Raw genomic sequence first — 26,198 nt, 5'->3', positions numbered from 1 at the left:
CAACTGTATATGAGCCTTAAGGCAAGCGGGGAAATGAACTGCATATGTAGGCATGAAGGAAGGTCCTGTGTGTGTGTGTGTGTGTGTGTGTGTGTGTGTAATTACACATTGTTTCCCCTAATTACAAGCTGAGGCAACAGCCAGTTGCCTTAATGGTGTTTACTGTCAACATTACCATACAGTAGGCACAGAACAAGAAGATCACAGCTCAAGACTGTCTCTCTCTCCTCCTCACACAAACACACACACACACACTCCCTCCCTCTCTCTCTCTCTCTCTCTTTTTCACATACACACACACACACACACACACGCGTGGTTGAGTTTTCATCAGGCCTGAAAATCTGGAATCAACCCGATACTTGCCTGAACACGTGAGGCCCAAAATTGCACCCAAACAGCACATAAATATTCTGAATCAGAATCTGAAAACAAACAACCCCCATCCTTAAACCCTCACAATGATTTTTTTTTTTTTAAAGATGCAGTTGATAGGCTGTTGAACGGGAGTCCAGTGTCCAACCTGACATTTCCCTACTCTTCAGATAAAAATCAGTGCCACGGCATACCTGTTTTGTTTTTTCTCTATTTTATTATTTGTGAAACTGTTATGTAAGGTTCCCAGATCCTCCTCAACACTAAATCAATGCAACAGTTGTTCTATTTGAACTACAAATGTTAATGTACATTTGTAGTTGAGGGATTATTGAAATACCCAGACTGACCGTGACACACTGGGAGCAGTCAGGTTTGGGCTATGATTCAAAACTCTAACACGCAGAGCTGAGAGGGGATGAGTGAAGTTACTGAAATGATGAAGGATGAGGGGAAGCCTGAGAACACATGTAGAAAAGGAAAAGTACAGGACAGGGGAGTAAATGAGATAAATGTGTTTGTGATAAGAGGAGGAGTTTGAATAAAGGAGGTGGAGACAGACAGAGAGTCTGTATCGTGACAAACTCACGCTGACAGAGAGACTCCATGTAATCAGCCCTCCAGGGGGCTAAAGATACTTTATCAGTGTTAGGTTCCCTGACCCCAGCCTTATCAATGATCAGAGACCAGCCTGTGTGTGTGTGTGTGTGTCTGTGTGTGTGTGTGTGTGTGTGTGTGTTTACACACCATTCTTGATAATCCTATCAGTTTGTGTCATCTAAGACAACAGATTTTCCCTCAAAGAAAATCACTGTTATTGTGTTTCGTGCAGCCTGAGGGATCCCAACAGCCCACCCCAACACACAGACAAACACACACACACACACACACACACACACACACACACAACTCCCCCTCTCTCTCTCTCCCTCTCTCTCTCCCTCCCCCTGGGACTGTTGTTATTGATCATGTCATTAGACAGAGGAGGATATAACAAGTTGTGCTTCTTATCACTGAAATTTGTGTGTGTGCGTGTGTGTGTGTGTGTGTGTGTGTGTGTGTGTTTGTTACATACTAGTGACCAGTGACCCATGCTTTTCTGTACCCCCAGTGTTACAGTTGGGCGACTTGCTCATAAACAGGTCTTTCTATTGTTTCTTCTTAACAATACCACCAACTGTACTCACTGCAATTGAAAGGTAGTGGCATGTAAGAAGTATGTGTGTGTGTGTGTGTGTGTGTGTGTGTGTGTGTGTGCGTGTGTGTGCGTGAGAGAGGTTTCCCATACAGTAAAATCCAGTTTGTTCCAATTAACTGGAGTTCAATTGGTAATGGGTTAAATAGAGAAGAATGGGCTGACCAATGAACTGATCTTCAGTTTGAATAAAGAAGAGAACAAAACAATAGAGCGAGATGAAAGGGAGGAAGGAGGTGGGGGCTGGAAGAGTGTAAAAGAGGTTGAAGGGGGGGTTTGTCTCTCCTTTCCTCTCACTGTAAGCTGTCCTGTCAACTCAGACAGTGACTGGTGCTGCTAAATGGCAAACTGTTAAAAAGTCATTTTGGACAGGTAGGGAAAACAAATCCGAGTGTACACAATGCTTTTATGTTTCTTACCCAGCAGCTGGGTCATACAACTGAATTAAAACACACAAAAAAATAACTCATGGCCAAATTAAGAAGCACAAAGATCATTGAGCTGGAGTTACAGGGTTGTTTACACAGCAGCAGATAAAGGGACAGTTCAGACTTTTTGACATACGGTCACTGACCAATCGTGATCTAACCTCAGGCAATTGAGTCGTCCGGTTGGGGGTCTCCTGGCCAGCCCGGCTTGGAAGGACAACAACAGCAGCAAACAGGGTCAGCGCACAAAACAAATAAATCAGCGGACAAAAACAAAGTATCTACAACAGAATAAGGAATATTTTATGTTTTTTTCTCTCTAAACTCACACAGCACAGATTTGATGATGAGGTCTGTATGCGCAGCAACTAACTAGTGTTTAAATGCTATTCTTCATTACCAAATCAATATAACACAATAGTGGCACAGTATATACTTCATATAGTAAATTCAATTTAAAAAACCTGTTGAAAAGTACTTTGATGTGAACAAATCAGTTTGACTTCAATGACCACTGATCTCAAAGAACAATGCTCACTTTACCTTCAGACAACTTCTTATGTTGGTAATATTTTGTTTGTGGAAGAGCAGCAGTATCACCACACACTACAGCCTGTCTGAATATGCCTCTGCATAGGCCACGGACCGGTACCTGTCATTCCTCAACAAACAAAATAGTTCCAACACAAAGAGCGGCCTCAGAGCACGGTGTCGATCGACATCTTATGAAAAGTGCCGGACACTGTAGCTTTTATGCTTTAATGAAACATCAGAGGACATCTGTGGCTCAGGCTGTCATTTCCATGGTAACCAGCTGGATGCATCTCCGTTTGGTAAAAATGGCTGCTGGCTAATACGATATGTTTCATTTGGCAGAGGAGGAGGAGGAGATTTTGAAATTGCTTTTACATCGGAAGAGGAGGAGAGGAGAGAAAGCGCTGTCACAGTTTTACCGCAGGAGTTAATTGTGTTGTTGTTGTTGTTTTGTTTGTTCATTTGTTGTTGTTGTTTCCACCATCTGAAATCCCACCGTGATGGGGAAGATATCGTTTACCTGTTCATTCTGTCTTCAAACCCGTCCATTACTTTACAGCCAACAAATCTTAAAGACCCCACAGATACATTTTCTTCACACAGAACATTATAAGGTGGCTATTTCAATCAAAAGTCAAAAAACAAGGATTTTTTTTTTTTTTTTTTTTTTTTTTAGACTTTGTGAAATCTGTATAACCCCTGCATGATTTGTAAAATGGGTTTCTTGTAGTGGAAAATGTGGATAAATTGTATTAAATGGGCCAAACATTCAAAATCATTGATATGGTCCTTTAAAGCAGCATATACACACCAAAAAGGTGCAAACTGTTGAGTATTCTAATATACATGCCTACATACATACATACATATACACACACACACACACACACACACACACACACACACACATATATATATATAATATATATACATAAAATATTTTTTGGCTTGTTTGTTACAATTTTTTTTGTCAGTTGATCTTATTTGTCACTGTTGTTGTTTTCCCAGGCTGAGGGTGGCCAGGAGATCTGCCTGAGGTTATATTCATGCGAACGTATCACTACTGGTCAGTAAGTCACACAACTTTGCGTCAGAAACTCCAAAGGACCGCTTTAAAGTAGAAATCCACACGTAAATCCAATTTCCCATTGCCAGTCAATATAACACGAGCCATTCAATCTGTGCTATATTTAGTAAAACTCAATTAAAACCTGCGGAAAAGTACTTTAATGTGCAGAAATCAGTTTGACACCCTCCATTTATCTCATAGAACAATACTCGCTCTCTGCTCAGTTAAAGGTCTGTTTGACACCCACTCTTCAATAAAAGCAGGGTACCATTTCATTTATAAGTCTGTCAAACAATAGCTTGAAGAGCGCAAATTAAATTGGACATGTGGTCTTAGAGACAGGTAGCACTCTAATTATGAGCCGGCAGTCGCAGGCAAAAAAAAAAAAAAAAAAAGACAAGACTTTCTGTGTCCAGACTATGCTTGTAAGTTTAATTGCAGTCCGTCTGAACAAGACTTGGAAGTCAGTTTGATACCTACTCGGCGAGCGCAGTAACATTTCAATTACAAGAGTCTGACGAGGAGCTACAAAGTCAGTTTGACATCTCTGCAGCGCCTGTCTTGTCATTTCCCCACTGAGTAGTGCTAAGCCGCTAACTGCTGCTGTTGCTGCTGCGCTACCAGCTGAGTCAAACATCCAGAGAGGACATCCTTATCTCCAACCACACAGCGCGAGAGAGAGGGGGGAAGAGAGAGAGTGAAAGAGAGAGAGAGAGAGCGGAGGGGGGGGATGAGAAAGAGAGAAATGATTGTAAGAGAGAGCAGTAAATGAGAAAGTCAGACAGAGGAGAGAGAAGAGGGGAGAGGGATGAAAGAGGAGACGGGGAGAGAGAGCCCGAAGAGGGACAGACGGAGAGAGGAGTGAAGCAGAGAGAGAGAGAGAGAGCAGAGAAGGAGCAGGAAGTAAAGAGAGGAGTTAGATAAACGAAAAGAGAGAGAGAGAAGATATGGAGAGCTAAGAGAGAGCGTGAGGTGGGTAATAGTGTTGATAGAAAGAGCAGACACTTGTGCAGATAGTTCTCAAGCTCCGACAGCCTACTGTGATCCCTGGACACTGTGTGTGTGTGTGTGTGTGTGTGTGTGTGTGTGTGTGAGAGAGAGAGAGCGAGGGAAAGAGAGAGAGTGTGTGTATTCTTCTCTATCACCTCTGTGTCCTTGCTAATAGCTGAGTGGACTCCCTGCAGTCTCCACAGGCTGTACTGTGATTATCACCACTCACTTGCACACCCACACACACACACACATACACATGCACACAGACATAATAACACTCCACGGCCACAAACACACACACACACACACTCAGCACACAACACACATCCATGCTTTCCTCCAGCAGAAGTGAACAGAGCTAAAGAGATATTTGTCTCTTCTTCACTGGCAAATACAAAGAGGGTATATTTTCCCATGAGAGCTTGAGTGTCTGGGTGTGTGCACGTGTCTGCATCAGTGTGTGCGCACGTGCATCCATGTGGGTCCCGGAGTGTGTGTGTACGTGTGTGTGTGTGTGTGTGCATCTCCATGTGCGCCTGTCCGTGCAAGTTTAAGCATGTGGGTGTGTGTTTGCGCAAGTGTGATTTCCCTGCATGTGTGTAAATCTTCACAGGTTTTGCCGGGCAGCGTGTACGTGTGTGTATTCCCCCATGTGTGTGCGTGTGTATATGAGGGGAAGTGTGTGTGCGTGTATATGAGGGAGTGTGTGTGTGTGTGTGGGTCTGTGTGTGTATCCCTGGCCATCTCTTAGCCCTGCACCAGCAGTAAATGAGTATGTCAGTGCAGCCCATGTTAACTGTTGACACACTAATTTACTGTGGCTTCCCGTAAGACCTGCTCTGTAATATGGCTTATTGATGAGGCCGCAGGGAGCGTGTGTGTGTGTGTGTGTGTGTGTGTGTGTGTGTGTGTGTGATTGTGTACCCACACTGGACCTGAAATATCATTCTGCCTCGTCTTAGATTAATATGGTCAGTCTGTGGATGATATATGTGTACATAAATATTTAATCTGTGTGTTTCTGTGTGTCTGTTAGTGGGAGACTTTGACAGAGGCGGTTCAGAAGATGGGTAATGTTTATGTGAATTTTCTAATGTGTGTGTGTGTGTGAGAGAGAGATTGGGATAGGAGGCTATTGCATTTTATAAATTTTGTCACATTTAGATTAGATTTTCCTGCTTCTGCATACCAAAATGATGGCATTACTATCACCAGAGAAGAGAGGAAAAGAGAGGAAAATAAAAGAGAAGGGAAGAGAGGAGGAAGAGAGGAGAGAAGAGAAGGAGGGGAAAGGAGAGGAGAGGAGAGAAGAAGTAGCAGGATCTGCAAGTTTCAAGATCTCTAACAGGAAATTTCATTTTGGACGGTGGTGAAAAGCTGGACGAAATATAGCTGCTTCAGCCTCTCTGGAGTCAGCAGGTGTCAACAGGCTGACACCACGGACACACACACACACACACACACACCACACACAGACACACAAAGACGCAGTGAAGTAGAAGAAGTTCACCCTCAAACATGAAAAAGAGCACATTCACACACACATACGTATGCACGCACACGTCCGCAGGGAGTGAGGAAAGACTGATTTTTAGACGTTCACCAAGCTGGTGGTCCCTCTGAGATCACCACATTCTCCATGTGCCATTAACCCTGAAGATGGATGGAGGGAAAGGAAGGGGAGGAGAGGAGAGGAGAGGAAGAACTAAAAAAAAAAAAAAAAAAAAAATCAGAGACTGAAGGAACCGGTGGTAAGAAGTGTGCCTTGTGATTGTAAAGCATGATTGAGGAAGAGGAGAAAATGAAGAGGAGCAAATGACCAAGCAGGAGACACAGAACAACAGAGAGAGAGAGGAAGAGAGAGAGAGAGAGGGAGAGAGAGAGAGAGAGCTCTAATAAGAAGATTCAGAACTAACAGAACAAGGAATGCAAAACAGGAAAAAGAGAAATCAGGCAACAAGAGGAGAAAAAAAGGAGGATGCAGTGTGTTGGCGAGGTGTGGACAGGGCTTGTAGCGCTTGTTGACAGGCCGACAGACAAATTTTTCCCCTGACGCAGAGCAAGGATCACTTTACCTTCTACTGGTTTCACGGCTCTGTTGCAACACACACACACAAGAATGTGTAATCTGGAAAACTGACCAAACGCCAGATGCAGTAAGATAGACGAAGACCCGGACTTACAGTAATAATCTGTGACATTTTGCTTTCTCTCTGTCGCTTATTGATGTAACGCAGTAGTAATTCAACCCAAAGCTCTTATATGTGTGGTGGTAAACAAAGGTGGCAGCTAAGTCCTTTCTGGGAAAAATCCTCTGGCACACAGGAAGTGATGCAGTTTGGAAAAAAAAACAAAAAAAACAAAACAGCGGCACGTTAGTGTGAAAAGCAATCGGCTTGTATCAACAGAAAATCCGAGGCGAAAGGACTACAGGACACACTGAGAAATGGGGAACTGCACACTCTGGGAGATGCAGTGCAAAAACACCAGACATCTGAATTTGAAGATGAACAAACTTATATAAAAATCATTTTAGAAGAAGCCAACCTAACCAACTTGTGTCACAAAACTTAAGACCTAAAGATGAAATGATGCAAAGAAACAAGATGTCTGCTTTTGAGGTATCACTTTACAATAAGACTAGCCTCATTTAGGGTTTATGAATGAATGTGTTAGCTTGTAAACACTTAAGAAATGCATAATAAACAATTCGAAACAAGATACAACAGTTTTCATAAATTGATGCAGGCTCACTATTTAGCAAAATGAAGTCAAGCTGAGTAACTAGCATAATCTGGGATTTAACAGAGTAGAAGCAGTGCAGTGCTAACCTGAGGCAAAATGGTAACAACATGGCTTCTATTGAGGTGTCTAGTGCAACTTCAGCTACACCTGTACCAACTTGGCCACTTTTTTTTTTTTTTTTTTTTTTTTTTTTTTTAATCATGGCCCTTACTCTTCTTCACATTTTGCTCAATAAACACACATACATAATTTGAACACAGGTGGCGATTGTGAGTAATATCTGGTGAAGACCCAAAGTTGAACCATTATTTTAAGATAAATGAATATGTGGGCGCGTTGGCAGCAGTGTGTGGTGCTCTCTTTCGCACAAAATACACCCCACTGAATTCAGGCCAACACGCCATAACCAGAAACAGGACGGAGGCTTCATTTTCGTAGAAGCCGACCAGGGGTGAGCGAGCTGTGAGCAGAAACAGATTTCTGCCCATTGGCCCTAAAATGGACCCATGATGATCTCAGTGGTTGCTTTTGGGAAACCCAATCCAGTGCTTGGCAAGCAGAAAAGGTGTGAAGAATTAGCATATCCTAGTTTCACAACACACTGTTGCATGTCATGCAGCAGAATGTGTGAAGGAAGAATGCAGAAGGCTTGGGTCCATATGGAGGCTTGGTGTGAACTCAGAATGAATAGCAGAGGTTCTTGTTCACTTGTCCTGTCCAAATTTCCCCAGCCAAACTGTGGCTATGAAGATTTATGATTATTTATGCATAACACGATTGTTATGAAAAAAAAAAAAAAAAGTTAGTAAAGCCAGGTTTTCACATTTTCCAGTGCAGCTGAAAGGATTCAGGACTCAAGACTCAAAGTTGTCAATGCAGTGAAATTCTTAAGTGTTGTATTTGCAATATACTAGAAACTAAGCAAAATAAAATAGAATGAAATAAAAAGTATTAGCGACAAATAGTATTAGCGACAAAATTATGCAAACTTTGGGCTCATGAAACCATTCCATAACCGCATAATAATAATAAGAATAATAATAATAATAATTATTATTATTATTATTATTATTGTTGTTGTTGTTGTTATTATTATTAAAAAATGCAAGGTGATCAAGCCAAAATAGGGCTGTTTTTGGAGGTTTGAGGTCTGCATAACAGCGACGATGTGCTCAACATGTCACGTGAAAGAGTCAGAGCAGCTTTCTTCTGATGATTCCTGTGGAGCATCTGAGCTCCACTGATGCACCTCTGCCATGTGTCTGCTCAAAATAAGATACACTACTTCCACAAACTCTGGCCCTGGCAGCTCAGAGGAACGCTGCAGTGACAGTCAGGGCGTGATTGCCAGGGTGGCTTCAGTTTCAGTGGAAAGACACAGGATGAGGGGAGCAATAAGGCAGAGAGGGGCAGGTTACAGGTTACAGAGGTCGTACGACCAGCGAGAGAGGGAACGAAGGAATGAAGAGAGTGACAGCTACTCTCTCTCTCTCTCTCTCTCTCTCTCTCTCTCTCTCTCCCTCTCTCTTTCTCTGTGTGTGTGTGTGTGTTTGTGTGTGTGTGAGAGAGAGAGACCTGTCATGGAAAAAGAACTTTATACCCTCAGACCTCCGGAGATGTTAGGAAACCACTGATTGACAACTTGATGGTGTATGTGAGCTTGCGTCACATGTCACGGCCCAGTGCTGAGACCAGTGATACACCTGTCTATGGGTAATGTGTGTGTGTGTGTGTGTGTGTGTGTGTGTGTGTGTTCATATATCTCCTAGAACAAGGATGACCTGAAAAGTTCACCAAGGTACATGGAGTCTGGTGTAGAGTTACTGGACAGAGACATCACACACACACACACACACACACACACACATCCTCACAACTTTCACAGCGAGCTTGAGGCCAACTTCTTGGGCTGCTTTGACAGTTTCAAGCAACAAATTTAGAAAAAGCAACAAATAAATCAATAACTCTCCACATGACTTAGAAATGAAAACATTTTAACGACTCATTTTTCTTTCCAGTGTTTGAATATCAAAGAAGACATCCACTATTTGGACTGACTGTAGTTTGTGTGAGCTCATCACAGTTGAACAGACAACACAACTGTAGCCCTCAGTTGGCGACCTTACACACTTTTTCCTTTAGGGCAGCCATTTCAAGTCAGTTATGGGTGACATCTGGTTTCTGAGAAACTGAAACGATGTCTGGTAGAGTCAGACACATGAATCCATCAGTCCAATCAAGGTGGTGACTGGTGGACAGTGTTCATTTTGATAGATACCTTCTGTCTGTCTGTCTGTTTATCTATTTATCTATCTATCTATCTATCTATCTATCTATCTATCTATCTATCTATCTATCTATCTATCTATCTATCTATATGTTTCAAGTCAGAAGCACTTATTGTTCTTGTCAGCCCCCTCTCTTGCGTTAAAATCTAGCATTTCCTCTTCCTCTCCCTATAATATTTTATAATCATTTTTAACACTCTATTAACTTCACACCTGAAATTAAAGAATTGGCAGTGAACAAAATACCAGGACACCAAACATGATAGTGAGTGTCTGTAACTTCTGGATTCTAACATTTCTATGCTGTTATTTTTCATTGGGGTAAATAAAAAAATATATATATACATTTCATTTTAGCTTTTTTTTTTTTTTTTTTTTAGCTTTTAGCTTTTTTTTTTTTTTTTTATAAAGCAACTTGTTTTGTCATGGTCATGAAAAAAGGGTTGCCAGCTAATGTTTTTTGTCCAAAAAAATCACTGACAAAATTAACACTGACTGAGCATGAATCATTGTTTGAGATGGCACGTTTTCAAAATGACTACTGGCCCTTCATCTCAAAAGTATTCATTCATGGTCTCCATCTCTGCTGCAAACTTTAAAAGGAAGTTAATTTTTTCCCATGGGACAGCTGGGTATACAATATGATTTTTACTGAGCGGTCAATGGTGAGTTCTGCTGTGTCATTATGGCTGTGTGTGTGTCTGTGTGTGTGCAGGGTGTGTCCTGGGAAGACATTGTGAGAGCCAAGGTTGGGTTAGTTTATACACACTGATTCAGACCACAACCTTTGGTGCTGCTGCAGGCCTTGAACACACTTCCTACCGACATCCTTCCTGAATTACAAAGAGTGAGAGAGAGAGAGAGAGAGAGAGAGAGAGAGAGAGAGATGCACTGTGTGAACATGTAACCATCCATTCACAAAGACGGTCATGAGCTACTGAAACTGATCAAAAATCAAACTTTTACATAATTTATATAGTTTTGGTGGGATGTGTTAATGTGCATGTTTTTTTTTCCAGTCAATTAGTATTCAATTTCATCCTCTGGCTATTAGTCATTCACTGCCATGCCTCGGAGTGCAAGTTTGTGTGCATGTGTGTGTGCACAGATATTTGTGTATGTGTGTGTGTGTGTGTGTGTGTGTTTCAGCACTGCATTGCTGTCTATCTTCCACCCCTTGTTTAGATTCTGCTCGCCAGTGACCCATGTACCCTTGGTAAACAGCTTATTGCCCTGGCCTACAGACAAGTGTGTGTGTGTAGAGGTGAGTGTGCGTGTGAGTGTTTAATACCAAGCGCTCATACATTATTACAACAACTGCTGCTTTGCATGACAACTAAATCTCTCGCTTTCACTGAAAAGGGAAACTTTTGCTGTTAATATTTATAGCAATTAGTCGTTGAATTGAATTTAATGGCACATACACATACATTTACAAGCGCTATTCAAGCCAATCTGTTGGCATCCTGTATCTTATTCATTTTATCTTTGAGGATGACGAATCATTTTCTGTATTTGGAAAAGCTTAATTAAGTGCAGGTGGACTAATATTCATAAGGACATGCATTTTTCAGGTTCTAGTTAAATGATTAGGCTTGTTACTCATTGAAATCCTTTGGAAGCCATTTTGGTTAGCTGTAATTGTGTGCACGTGCCCAGTGTTTCCCCTGTAATGCTGTAAAGCAGCGCTGGGCTCCTATAAAAGCCACCAGCACTACAAAGCTCATAAAGCTGTGTTGTGTACCAACTCTGTCTTTCTCTGTGCTCCTGCCTTTCTCTACCTTCTACCAGCCTTTTTAATACTGAGAGAGAGAGAGAGAGAGAGAGAGAGAGAGAAAGAGAGAGGGAGGGAGAGAGAGAAAAGGGGGAAGAAATGATAGAGGGGAGGGGAGGAAATGAAGAAGGAAGGTAAGAGAGAGGGAGGAGAGGAAGGCGAGAAAGAGGAGAGGAAGGGGAGAAAGAAGGAAGGGAGCAGAGGGAGGAGAGAAAGAGGGTGCACAAGGGGAATAATGGGAAAGAAATGAAAATGAGAGAAGGAATGAAGGAGGGCGAAACAACGGGAAGATGGAGGGAGAGAGAGAACACATGAAGGAAGGGTGTGTGTGTGTGTGTGTGTGAGAGAGAAAGAGAGAGAGAGAGAGAGAGAGAGAGAGAGAGAGAGAGAGAGATGAAACTGCTCTTTAATCAGCGAGGGGCTATACGGAGGCGGGCCGAGGTGCGGACTGTAATGCGATACACACACACACACACACACACACACACACACACACACACACACACAGCGAGAGGGGACTGACTGAGTGCTCTGCTGCTTGCCGCTACAGACCCGGCGGACAGCGGAGAGGAAGGAGCGCACTGCCGGAGCTGCCGAGAGAGGGAGAAAGAGAGAGAGACATAGAGGGGGAGCGCTGGTGAGAGAGAGAGCTACAAGAGAGCAGGGAGCAGTGAGGAAACGCACAGTTTGCAGGAGCAGAGCGGAGAGGCTGCACGACTCTTTCCCCGCCGCACTTGCAGTACGGGTCGCTTTTACGCACAGCCGCACCGGATTTGTGGGACTTGTCTCTTTTTGATAAGATCATTTCTGTCGCCTTTTTCGCAAGGACGGACTGTTGTCTGGACGGTACCTCGTGTTTTTTTCTCTCCCTCTCTCTTTATGCTACCACATGCTTTGGTTTTCCACCAAGTAAATGCACCGGGGGACAAGAGAGTCACTAAAGTACTGGGGAATATTTTGTATCCTGGTTTGAAAAGACGAGGAGAAAAGACTCATTACTTTTTCCAGACTTAATTGTTAGCAGCAGATGGTTCTGTTGGCTCCTGGAGTTTTCCCACCAGCCGTTTCTACTTCTTTTTTAATTTCTAATTTTGCCTGTCACCGGGGTCTGCCAGGTCTATATTCCTACACGCGTTGAGTCTGACAGTGAGACCCAGTGTACAGCCGACCGTGCGCACTGGAATGGATTTTGCGGGTTTACAGTTGTGTTTGGAGTAGAATTTGCGCAGGAGATGAGAAGCACGATAGTTGTGTCACATGCAGCACACACAAGTTGGGTATTTTAGTAAGCGTAATATTGTTGGAGAGCTCAGTTAACGCAACCCGGCTTTGTAACCTTAAGTGGATTTTGGAGACTACTCGTGTTGCGCTTGAGAGAAACAGAGAACTGGGGGAAGAGTAGAAGAAAGAGGGACTTTGGACTCCACGTTTCCCTCAAATAAACAGAAAAAAATAAACCACACAGGAGAGGAGGTGATTTTTCTCCTCACCCGAGGGCAAAAGATGGATGTATTACTATGGCTCTGTGGATGTTTACTGGCTTTTCTTTTGCCTTCAGCGGTCAGAGCGGAGGAAGGAGGTAAGTTTGGTTCTCGGAGACCTACGCCCGCTCAAACCACCGTCTCTCACCTAGGTGTTAATTAGAAATTGAGCCGCTCTTTTTTTGGAAAACGAACTGGTCTTTCAGTCACATAAGGGGTCTATAATGATTCGCTAATAAACGGGGTTTCCCTCATACAAAAACACACCGTGAATACAGGCTGTACAGTTTTTAGAGAAGCGTAAATTGTGTGGTTAGTGGATCATTACGCATTTCGGGTAGTGAACGGGAGCTACTCCAACTTTTCATCCCCGCCCAAATAATCCTATTAAATTAATCCAGGGGTGTGTGGTATTGATCAGTTCAATTTTAATACAATTAGGGGGGAGATCCTTGCCGTAGGACCTTCTGTCTTCTCCAACGCCCTGGTGCTGACCTCTCGTTCAGTCAGCGGTGTAGCGCTCACACGAGCCACACTGAGTTATCACTAGTATGTAGTAGTAAATAAAACGGTGGCTACTCATAATCCCCAGTCAGTGATCGCAATAAGACACACAGCCAACACTATTAACAATATATCAGTTAGACAAACCACCACTTATACGTTTTCTTCTTTAATTAAAGACCCAGCCTGTGTAATAATGCTAATATTTTGTTCCCTCTTGCATCAGGGCTACCGACATGTGTCAGCATATATGAAGCTATATAAACTGTTTTAAACAATTTCTACACTGGAAACATTTTTTTTTTTTTTTTTTTACCATGTGTCCCTATCACCAGCACTCTTTTGCCCATCAGCTCTAGTCCGCGGTTACCCACACATGCTTCACGCCGTTGTTTCCGAAACGTTCCTCATCGCTATTTCTAATTTATTACCAGTATTCTTTCTGAGCAACATCTTGCTCGAGTGGGTTTCCATCCAAGATGTGTTCATGTAGCCTATCAAAACCGTTCACTAACGAAAAGCACACTACCATGCCCCCGTAACAGCCTACTCCTGAATGGACCAAAGTGTCTGTGGTCCGCAGAGAATTCAATAGAGAGTTTATAGTAACCTCGCTTGATGGCATTTTTATCTGATACGGTTTAACTGTAATATTAGGCTATTATAACATTCCTTTGGGGAGTTACAGAGTGTCTGTTGTAATCAATAGTGAGGTTATAGCGATCCTATCGCATTTAAAGATTTTTTAATCCCCTATGTTACTACTGTATAATTTCAATGGGGTAATTTTTGACTTGTAAAGGCAGCTGCATTATATTTAGTCGTTATTTTAAAAACGATCATAAGATTACCGGGTCATTTTACTAAGGCGTCTTGCGCTGGGAGAGGAGAGCAGCTGAAGGGACGCGGTGAGCCTGACCAGCCGAGCGTCTCCGTCCACCGGGGGTCAGATTCCCCTCGCCTCCCCGGATCGGGGTTACTGTGGTCTTTCGATTCCCCCAGTCCGTGTGCACCACGGGGCTTAAAGCTGCAGATTACCCCCCAAACAGCTTATAACGCGCAGCCGATACGCACAGGCGCGCTCTGATCTCTGAAATGGTAGTCTATGAGCGTTTGTATAGCCTAGGCTGTGGGTTTTATGGCAAAACGGTGGGCTAATATCCGTGCGCCTTAATATCGCCCAGGGCTTTGTAGGCAGCTCCGCACGTTTTCGAGCGTGCCAAAATAATCCTCCGTTACGCACATTAATATAGGATTGTGAAACGCTCTTTTCTTTAAATAGGATAGGGCCTATTGAGAACCTCGCCTCGTATCATACAATTTTTTAAAAAGTTGCTTCTAAGTTATGTGAAACAACTGTGATGTACTTCTTTTAAAAGGCAAAACTAAAGTTCAAAATCTTAACAGATATAACAGGCATATAAATGAATGAATGAGTGCATGAATGATATTTTCCGTTAAGTAGGCCTAATATAGTTCTTGAAGAAAAATGGATGGTAAACAGCGCATAAGTGGAGTGGTGATTTTTGATTTGTACATTTAGATTAGGTGTTATGCGGTCAAAGGTGAGCTTTTACTGACCACCAGTCACAGGTGTGCATTTACTGATCATTTTAAGTGACTCCTCAGCCAACCAGAAGCCAGCAAGGGACTTTCCCTGTTATAAAAGCGGCAGTTCCTGTCATATTGCAGCCTGACACGAAAGAATGTTAGAGTCAAGTTTGATCCATAAACTTTTGCGGACTGTTGCTGTTTTTTAATTGGTATTACTGGCAAGCTGTGCTCATTATGTCTGTGTAGGCGGTTAAGCGGTCATGATCTAGATATACGGGCGGCTTCAGGCTATTTAAGCAGATGCAGTATCTGATTTTTTTTATTATTATTATTTATTTATTTACAATAGGTTAAGTCAAGGCCATCACTTGAGATTATGTATTATGTTTTTTTTTTTTTTTTTTCATTTTCTTCTATATTATTCCTTTTTTTTGACACTTGCATAATACATCTACAACTCTGATGAAGCTGAAGTAAGGGTAATGGGTGTCATATGAAATCTCAGTTGGCCATTAGCTGTGATCACAGCTGCACAGAGCCAACATGGTTTAATTTCCATTCCTCTTAGCACTTCCTCCGCCTATGGGATTCATTATGTTGCCTCTTTCAGTACAAGCAACCAGAACCAGAAGTAACTGCTCCTTGAACTGAGCGTGTTGAGCTTTTTCGGTTCCCCATCAGCATCGCTCATCAGGTGACAGATCCTGCAGTTACAGGAAAACCCAGACTCCATGTTTATGACTACATTCATTTGATTAGCAGGCAGACTTGAGCAGGTAGGCACGGTCTGTCTCTCTCGGTTACTCCAGCTTCTCTGTGGAGGAGAGGCAGCTACAGTGAGGCGTATGAGAAGTTGGTAGAATCAAAGCTTTATCTCATTTCAGCGCCTGCTCTCAGCTACAGTCAATGTGAATCTGTCTGGCATTCCACAGGAAAAAAAGGAGCTGAGGGGCTGGCTTCTGAGAAGTTGGCTGAATTAAAGGTTTTACTTGATTTAGTGCTTATTCAGGAGCCTGAGTGTGGGGTTTTGCAGATCTCATGACTGGGATTGAGTGGCCTGTCTGCCAAATGTTGTTTTGGAGGGAACTAGTGTACAGAGAGCAGAGTGGAGGCATTTTTACATCACAGTTCTCCTCAGTCTGTCGTGAGGAAACATCTGCTCTGGGCCCCCTGTAATCCGGAGCTTTTCTTCTCAACCAGCGTCTCATAAAATAACTTCATATCAGGCCACCGTGCACCCACAATTGACAAGATTTCTCCTCAGGAACATACCAATTTAAAGATTTGCACCTTTCCTTTTAATTATGATTTATGTGGTAATTCCATAAGTGAATCATGTTAGAGAGGAAGTAAATGTGGAGTGTAAAACAGTGACAGTACACTGAACTTTCATTTCATTTAAAGGGAACACCTGATAAAAAATAAATAAATAAATAAATAAAATAAACAAGCAAAAAAAAAACCAAAAAAAAAAACCCAACTGTGATGACACATTAAATCACTGGAACACACACAGACACACACACACACAGGGCTGTGGGCAATGCAGCATGAAGCGTCTCCACTAGTTAACTTTTACAGATGCGCTGTTAGCTACCTATCATGCGCCTCCACTCTGTGGTCTCCGGAGGGACGAGCGAGAGAGACTGAAAAACAGACCGAGAGAAGGAGAGCGAGAGCCACAGGAGGGAGGGATGAAAGTATGGAAGAACTAGGGAGGAAGTAACAGAGACTGAGACTGAGAGAGGGAAGCTGCGAAAAGAAGTGAACGAAGCGGAAGAATGATTTTTTAGCCTCTCTGTTTGATCCTGTTTCTTCATTCTGTTTGATCACAGCTGTGCCTGGGAGGGAGATAAACGGACATAATTGGCCACTCAAGACCAGCTGTCTGCTTCTATAGTGTCTCTGCTGAAATATGCTGGATGAGGAAAAAGGCTCACTATGATCCAAGTGGGCAGATATAGGCTGTGCTCACCTACCTGTAGGCTGTGTTGCCTACAGGTAGGCTTGCAGGCCTGTGTTTCTCTGGCTCCAGCCATTGAAATGTGGTTCCACGTATTGATCAGCGTTGCACTCAATGATGCATGGAGCCAGCACCCTTTTACATGCTTTTTACATGCTTGCTGCTTTGGTGTTGCAGTGTTGCTCCACTGAAGAGGAAAAGTGGCGTTCTCAGGTAGACGCAGAGTTGAGGGGCTTCTGTAATACCATTCACCACCTCACTGGGACTAGGATACCTTTTTTTCTTTTCTGGCCTAGAGTCTCCTTTAACCAGGCAGTGTATTGTCCTGTGGGGCAGGCTTGTAATAATTAACTCTTCTATTGTTGAGGGCCATAATGCTTTGTAAGCTTCAAATCACCATCAATAAACTAAACCATCCATGTCATTTGTTCTAACGGTGGGTTTATATCCTGTTTCAGTTCACTTCACATCCTATTGACTTGCTGCCAGTGGCACACTGATGCCATGTAACAACTTGGAGATGGGAAATTTCGGTTATTAGCATGAAATATTACAGATTTTGGGCTCATAAATTGCACAAAGTCAATTTGAATGCACTGTATTTGTTATGTTAACTTGGTTTGCTTGTGCTTCCATGGATGATCACTCATTTCTTTGAGTATTGGCAAGAATACTTTAGAAAATCTGGAACTACTTTGAGATAATCTTAGAGAAATACCCAGTATTTTGCAACAGGTTCCCAAGTATTGTAATATTGTAATACGGCATTAGTGTTGTATTTTCATGTTTTTAAAGGCTGCATTTAGCTGGTTTACTATTTTCCTCTACCTGCCTGGTGGTCATATACATTGCTGATAATAGTTTCTCAAAAATCTCTTGTGTGTAAATATCTTATTGTTTCTACCCCATATCGCTCAACCCTGCTGTGAAACTGTGGTTTTGAACACAACTCGAGTGAAAACCATTCGGGCCAAAATCAATCAAGGTGCAAACGGTTAATCTCCCCTGATGGAGTCCAGGGAAGCCATGCCAGACGGGTAGACCTTTTAACACCAGCCGTCTAAACCAGTTGCAGGCAGGTTTTTGCTGAGGGGTGAAGAGGGAGAGAGAGTGAAAAAGGGAGAGAAAAAGAGCGGGCAGAGATTGAGGGTGAGAGGGAGAGATGGAGGGAAGGATAATGAAAGAAGTGGAGTGAGATAGAGACAGTGAAAGAGAGAGAGAGAGAGAGCGTGAGTGAGCATTAGGCATATGAGAGGGAAGCAGCAGAGTGTGAAGCAGTGGTTGAGTGGAGCCACCTGCAGTAGACTAATCCAGATTTATCCCAGTCTCTCTTCTGTCTAGCGCAGCAGGGCTCTCACTTTCTTGCCACGTTAGTACGTAATATCACTATGCTTTCCATACATTAATGCATTGTATTATAGACAATAGCATTATTAACTTTTCCATCTTTGATCTTTTTAACTATATTGTAGGTTACAGTTACATAAAGGGATTTTTGGAACAGTTTTTCCTAAGCTCTACTGTGAAGAGTTTCTTTGCATCCTAACATGGCTCAAGAAGCTTCGGTGATGATACTATAGGACAAATTTAAGACGATGTGTCTCTGAAGTTTCATTAAGAACTGCAACCAGCTACAGTTCAACAACTCAAGGTACCCCCATATAGCGTGGGTTAGCTTTAGAATCAGTTATAAGGTGGGCATTCAATCAAGTACTGTCTTGGTGGGGAATTTTGTGTTGCATGTGAGAGTAAAGGTGGCCTAATGAGAGCCAAATAAACATTAGGCCAATTAACTGTTGGCATATTCTCTCTCTGTTTTTACAGAATGGAAAGAACAATTAGTGGGTCTCGCAGGATGGTCTAATTACAGTTATCATGTCATTACTTAGCTGTTGATATTCTAGTGTCTTCAGTGGCCATTGGTAATGAGTGGAGTAATTAGAGAGGGGGCAGTGAATGCACGTGTGTGCGTGTGCATGCATGCGTGTGTGTGTGTGAACTCTTGTATTTCTTTTCTTATGAGGACCAAATATCCTCAAATGCTTAGAAAATGAGAAAATCTCTCCACAGTGAGGAGATTTTGCCATCTCCACCTCTCGAAAGGGCTTGTTTAGGGGTTCAGATTTAAGTTTAGCATTGAGGCTAGAGTTAGGATGAAGTTTAGCTTAGGGGGTAGACATGTTTTCAAAGAGGGTGAGGTTAGGGAATGAATCTAGCTTGTGACGGTCATCACAAGTATAGTAATACAAAAAAGTGTGTGTGTGTGTGTGTGCTAAGCCTTGTGTGTCCTCAGCAGTCCCTCTGGAGCGGTGCAGCGTGAGGCCACAGGTTGTTTTCCTCTTTCTCTCTCCCTTCACGCCGAATCATCCTGTTGTTTTCTGCTTTTCATGGCACTTCACCTCTCCTTTAATAGCATGCTCTGTCTCTTTCTCCACACCTCCGTCTGTCAGTGTTTTCCCTCGCTCCGATTAGGGAACCTCTCTCGCCTCCTTTTCACTCCGCTCCGCCACGGTGGGAAATCTCTTTACTGTTTCATGCACCACTCTTTTTTTTTCTAGGTCCGCCCGTTGTTCTCTGCGACTTTGTCTTTCTGTGTTCTTCTCATCCTAGTTCCTTTGCTGTCTGTGCAAAAGAATAAAGTCATACGATTGGAAATCCATTCATATACTTTGTTAAAGAGGGTCCACTGGTATGCTTATTTCAAAGGTGGATAAATAGTGCTCCAAGTGGGCTGGTTTTATCACAGTGGTTTAAAGGAATGCAAATAAATCCACTAAAATCACGCATTTGTTCCTGATAGACAGAGCACCAGAGTGATAGATCGTTCACTCTGGTGCTTCATGCTAACTCTTCAGCAGTAGGTCTACACCAAGTCAAGTGGTAGTTTGCAACATGGATTATTCAAAGTTAATCTTTGGAATTAAAAAGTGAGTTGTGGTTTTTATTATGGCCAGGAGCTGAGATATTAACTCAAAAAAGCTGATGTAGCAGCTTTAGTTTTTAAACTATTCCAAGTGAATAACAGTGGACTCATCAGCAGTGATTTTGAGCTACACACAATGTCAATTTTACGTGAGAACATTCATGATTTTGGTGTCTATATAAATCACTTCCTTTGTGCGAGTCTCCCAAAGAATTCTCTGCGTTCACTCGACTAGCCCAGCCCCACATTTTGATGTATGTCCTCATCGAACTATCAGTCAAACTAAACTCTCTCTAATTCTTGTTCATTATTTCTGTCTATCTCATGATAATTATCTGCTCATTATATCATTAAATCTGACTCTTATGCTCTCTTTTGTCCTACTCCTTCTCTGTCATTTCCACTCCTACTTTCTCTCTGTGTCTTTACATCTCTGCCTTTCTTTTTTGTCTCTCTGCCCACTTTCATATTCTCTCCCTCGCTCTCTCTTCTCTATTTTCTATGGCCCTATAGATCAGGTGGTGTCTGTGCGGCTGTGTTGAGGGTATAAAGGGAGAAGGCTTTTCTTTAGGTTTTTATCACACTCATCCCTCTTTTTTTGTATAGCCCTTTGCCTCTCATCTCTCTGTTCACTCATCCCTCTTTCTATCTCTCAGATCCTTTTGTAGTCCTCTGCCATCTGTCTCTCTCTCTCTCTTACTCTCTCTCACCCTCTGTAGTTTTCCACTGTGGCTTAATGCAAGGCACCTGGAGAAGCACACAACCCCACCTGTGTCCGTGTGTGTTGTATTTTCTGTCCAGGCCGCCTTTCTGAGCTGCTGACTTTCTCCTTTCAGATGATGAGAGACAGATGTTCTGGCGTTGATCTCTTTCTCTTTCTCCTTCTCCTTCTCTCTTTCTTTCTCTCCCTCTTCTCTCTTTCTGTCCATTCCTGAGGTTTCCCAGGTTCTATGACTAAAACGTCCTTGGGTTCGGTCCAAAGAAGACATTTTAGCCTCTGTTATTTTCAGTTTGGCGCATGTTTTAAGAGTCATGCAGAAGCCCAGAGGTCTGCCCGGGGTGGGCAGGTCTGCCTGCAGGTCCCACAATAGATCTTGGTAACCCATTTTTTTTCTTAACCATGTGTGGGTCATGATGCATGCTTTTCACAACATAAATTTATCTTTAATGTGGCCTGCCTACGCAGCTGGGCAAAGTTGTCTGTTTATAAGCACTGATACTGGTCCTGATTGGTGTCCCAACACCACGCAGCTGGCAAACGTTGGTGTGTAAAACAAACCGAGCCGAGGGCGGAGAAGTATCGGTGAGGGCCACAGTGTGGTCTGGTGGGCGGGCGTGGTACAAAGGCTTGCGTGTGCAGCAGTAAAATGTGCGGGCGGTCACAGCTCAAAAAGCAGATGGAGCAGGCATGAGCAGTGTTTAAAAAAGCCTCTACCTCCTTTACCTCCAATTTTGCTGTCTTTCTACTGCATCACTGAGCCAGCAATGTCCCAAACATTTTGAAAATAGATCATGATGCTGGGATGAGGCCATTGTAAAGAAAATGCATGGACATCAATAAGAAAATCAGATGTTTTTTCCCTTAATTGCTGAAAAGTTGACTTTTTGGACGAGGTTATTGTAGGACACCAACAGTATTATAGTTAAGTTGCGTCTTCTTAAAAAGCTGTGCTGCAGTTGCTCAGAGAATATTAAGGCAATTTAATTCAGTAACCTTTACTTAACAAGGACACAATAATGAGGACCATAGACACACTAAGTGTTTTCAGTTCTTGGGCCAATAAGCAGTGATGGTGGATAATAAGTTGATCTGCCAAACAATAGCCTCCCCTCTTAACAGGCTCCCTGATTAGCTAGCTAATACACACTTTCTCAGTCCCTCTCGCTCTCATACACTCACACACACACTCACTAACACTCTAATGCTTTCATTATGGGCCCTGGCCAGTGAAAATGAATGCAGACTGTGGTCCAGCGCATTAGCAAAGTTCTCACAGACTAGTAAATCGATTGCGACAGGCTGAAAAGTGTCTCTTTAGAGTCAAATCAAACTCCCTGCTCAGAGGGAAAATGAATCTGTAAGTGAGTTTAGAAACAAGGTCAGAAAATTTGCATTTGGGGCCAACAAACATGGAACTAGTTCAATCTTGCAAGGCAGCTCTATGCGGAAGAGTGTGTGTGTGTGTGTGTGTGTGCATGTTTGGAACTTTATCTGTGTGCGTACGTGTATATCTGCGTATATGCATACATTTCTGAGAAGGTTTTTCTATTTGTGTGTGTGTGCCTCTGCATCACAGTGAGCGATGTGTGTGTGTGTGTGTTTGAGGTTGTGCATGCAGGAGGGAAAAGTGCTGAATAGGTGTTATCAGGATGCGATGCTAAACGTGGCAGAGAGCCATAAATAATGCAGTGACCTGTCTTATATCCCCGCTCCACTGCTTAGCACCGTTTACCGCTGTTTATCGCACATGTGTGTGTGTGTGTGTGTGGTCTGAATAGAGCCTAAGCCAGAGAGGGGATAAGTGGTGTTTAGGGGTGTGTGTTTGGGTGAATATGTGGTCTGAATGCAGCCTATTCCTAGGAGATCACACACGCTGTTGCGGCTGGAGGAAACACTGTCTTGTGCGACATCTGAGGTCAAGAGGTGGGAAGTGTGTGGTTGATTGTTTGTTTGTGTGTGCATGAGAGAGAGAGAGAGAGGGAGACCGAGACAGAAACAAAGCAATAGCTGACGTTTTGATGTGGTGGCTGTGTTGGCATAATGTCTGCCGAAGCTTGTGTAGTCTAGTGAGTCTTAAAACACCAAAGTTGACTGGAGCAGTTTGATTCCAGTTTGATGCACTGTTGGTTAGACTGGGATCTAATGCAGCTGTAACTCATGCACTGGCTCCTTCCCTTTAGAAATAAGCCTCTTTAGTCCTAACACTCCATTTGTCTTTGTCTGTCTGTCTGTCTCTCTCTCCCCCTAGCTGTCTCTCTGTCACTTTTCCCTCTTGCTGCCAGCCTGAGCTTTTTGTCAGCTCAGCATCATGTCCTCACACACACTGCATTTCTATGTAGGTCACGATGTTATAGTGTAGAATACAAATTATTTGCCTAATAGATTGCCAGACTCAACTGAACTGACAACAAGATTGTTTTTGGTCACTTCAATCTAAATGGTCCTCACCTCAATCAACCCTCACCAATTTTGCAGGGTGCACCTTTAAATGGAGATACAGAGGCCAGTTAGCTCGAAGAATATATACAACAGTGAAAGAGAGAGAGAGAGAGACAGAGATAAAGACACAGAGAGAGAATAAATTGACAGAAATCAATCTGTCTCTCTTGCCCTCTGACTGCCCCTCCCATAAAGAAAATGTTTCATTTCACCTGCACACAGGTATGGCACTGCATGAACTCTACATTACAATGACTGATGAACTTGGCCACAGTCTAGTTTTAATGTGTGTGTGTGTATGTGTGTGTTTGTGTAGATTGATAGATCTTTGAAGCAGAGCAGACACATTACTTCACACACCCCCGGCGTCTGCCTCTCTATCACACCAACCTTATTCATCAGACACATGGAGGTGTCGCTTTATAGGCCGCTCGCCAGAGGAGAGAGGAGGACAATATCATTTAAAGTATCAATCCACACTTTCATGCAAAAAAAAATTTCTGCTTGCTAAAAGTTGTTTTTCTATTGAAGAAACAAAGTACAAATTTTGGTGTGACACCTGTTTGTGAAGCTAGCTGAAAAATGTGACCATCTTGGACTTTTGGGAAATAGTATTCAAGAAAACTTCCTAAGACTAATACAATACATTTCAGTAAATAATGGCATTTATTAGATTTTTTTCTGTCCATTTCCATCCAAATGCAAGGTGAACTGCAGAACATACTGTTCAACATGGTTATATTCTTGTGCAAGTTTGTTTTTGATTTTTGTAATTTGGCAGGCATCTAAGGGGTTCTAATAACATTTATGGTATTGTGAACAGCGTTTTCTTTCTTCTTATGGAACAAAAACACATATGTTCTGGTCTCACTTTGGTTCCTTATGGCCATCATACTAGAACACACAAAGAGAAGAGCATGACTAACAAACACCAACATCATCAACAGAAAACCCAGTAGAAAAGACATTGCAGTACTGGACACGCTGCTTGAGGTGATCTTTGGGAAGTGCAGCGTAAAAACACCACCGTGATAATCACTTAGCACTAAAGATGTTACCAAAACGAACAATCCTGCAGATAAATGTAACCTGTATGCCCTGGGTACAGGCAGGGATTTCAGTAGACACATCCACCAGCTGCTTGGCTGCAGAAGTGGCTGAGAGCCAGGTGAGAGAGGCGGTAAGGAAACTGGGAAAGAGTAATGGGGTCATCTAAAAAGCAATAGGGCTTCACTCGCTTTCCTAGAGTTTCGTCCTGGGACCTGATCTAATGAAAACATATTTGTACTCTTGTCATTTTGGGATGTATCCCAACAACAGCCAACAGCCTATTTCTTGTCTCTATCTACAGTTTACTGGACAGTTGAATTTTTCAAAAGATCCCAGATTATTCACCCCGTTGCACTGGCTCTGCAGGTATCTCAAATTTTCCATCAGATGCATAGTTAGCTAACCAGTGTGCTAAAAGTGGGGTTTGGCCGATGCTGCTGTGAGATTCCTGAGTGGTTAAACACTAATCCAGGTGGTGTTGAGATGTAATGGGGCTGGCTGGGTTACGTAGGACTTGTAACTCTATTCCTGTATTACTGTATGTCACCAGGGAGATTGGAAACAGATAGGAGGGGATAGACTGGACTAGTTGGCTAGCAGCATGATAAGGGGAGAGAGAGAGAGAGAAGAGACAGAGAGAGAGAAGGGTAATTTGTAATTGCTTACAGACAGTGAGGTGGAGTCCAGAGATGGGTGCCAAAAGTGTCAGTCATGGTGTGTGTATTTGCCCTTTTCGACTGCAAGAACCTACCGAGGCACACCACGCCATGAGGGCTTTTTCACTGGTTCCTGAAGCTTTTTTGTCAGTAATGACACAGTTATAGGTTAAGTTCCTGGAACCTGATTTAGTCGCTGCTCAAAAGGTGACACTAATATCTGATATCCAGGCGCTTTTAGGAGGAGCTAGCAGGGCGGTCATCTTGACTGGTCCAACCGATGAATTGGTAACACATCCATAAATGTGCGGATCAGAGGATGACAACAAAAAGAAGCTAGTGAAAAACAAATTGCAAAAACAATTGGCAAACCAATGCAAACTGCAAGTTGCGCTAATAGGTGCAAGCAGGGCAATGAGCAGGACGTGACAGTGAGTCCCGATGCAACAGCCTGTGGAGAGGGCGGCTTTTTTCCCCACAGACAGAGAGGGGGAGAGCCGCCCACTGTGCGCCAGAGAAAACTCCTGTAAAAAGTGTCAGAGGCTGATACAATCTCTCAACAAGTGGGGGTTAAAATTGGTTAGCTAAATAGCCTGACACATAACTGTTTTGATGTGACTGACTCGGCTTTTAAGTTTTACGGTATGTGGCAGGAGCTCCACTAGGCTCTGGAAATATAGATATATAATAAATATAGAATAAAAAATAGCAATATAATAAAATATATATTAAGATATATAATTTAAAAAATATTATCAATATCTAATAAAATATCATAGATCATATTTTTGAAAGCAGGGTATATGTAACACAGCCAAACTGAGGAAAAATAAAGTAATTGGTCAGTGCAGTGGAAAAGGAAACAAAAGGCAGAACTTGAACTTCACAGGTTCTAACAGGAAAGTTCCAGGGTCTCTCCTGACAATCGAAAAGGGCCATTTGTGTGTGTGTGTGTGTGTGTGTGTGTGTGTGTGTGTGTGTGTGTGTGTGTGTCCAGACCTGACCTTCTCTTCCATCGTCAATTCCCTGAGTCTCTTTAATGATCCAAATTTTTGTGGGTAACCTCACTGTGTGTGCAAATGTACATAATTGCCACTCTGTGTATGTGTGTATGTGTGGGTGGGTGTGTGTACATGCATAGCAGTTGGTCTATGTGCACACATGCATATGTGCGCAATTGCAGCCAGCATATCATTAAATTTTGGACACGTGCATGCTAGTATAACTGCTGTTGGCTCTCAAACCCATTTCTAGTATTCTTTATATAATCACAGTGTGTTTGTGCATATTTGTGTGTGCATGTGTGTCTGTGTGTGTGTGTGTGTTCTCTCTCAGAGTTGGTTTACAGTAGCCAGTCTATTTATAGAGGTAAAACATGTTGTATTCTGCTGAGTAGTTTAACTTGGCTATGTCACCCCACTCAACACAGTGGCAATAAATAAAACGTCACGGCACAGCAGGGAACATGGTGGCACAGACTAGCAAGTTGAAGGCAAGTTTACACAC

General features: G+C 42.7%; 1 protein-coding gene across 1 annotated transcript in view; it reads left to right on the top strand.

Moving 5' to 3' along the window:
• The first annotated feature begins 12,904 nt into the window (after positions 1-12,904).
• LOC115380278 (neuropilin-2-like) overlaps positions 12,905-26,198 on the top strand; it is a 109,149-nt gene continuing 95,855 nt past the window's right edge. The window contains exon 1 of the mRNA XM_030081376.1: positions 12,905-12,980. Coding sequence (XP_029937236.1) covers positions 12,905-12,980 — 76 coding nt within the window. The remainder of the gene's footprint in view (positions 12,981-26,198) is intronic.

This window comes from Myripristis murdjan, chromosome 21 (genome assembly GCF_902150065.1).
Source record: "Myripristis murdjan chromosome 21, fMyrMur1.1, whole genome shotgun sequence".
Lineage (NCBI taxonomy): Eukaryota > Metazoa > Chordata > Actinopteri > Holocentriformes > Holocentridae > Myripristis > Myripristis murdjan.
This window is presented reverse-complemented; position numbering and strand designations above follow the sequence as displayed.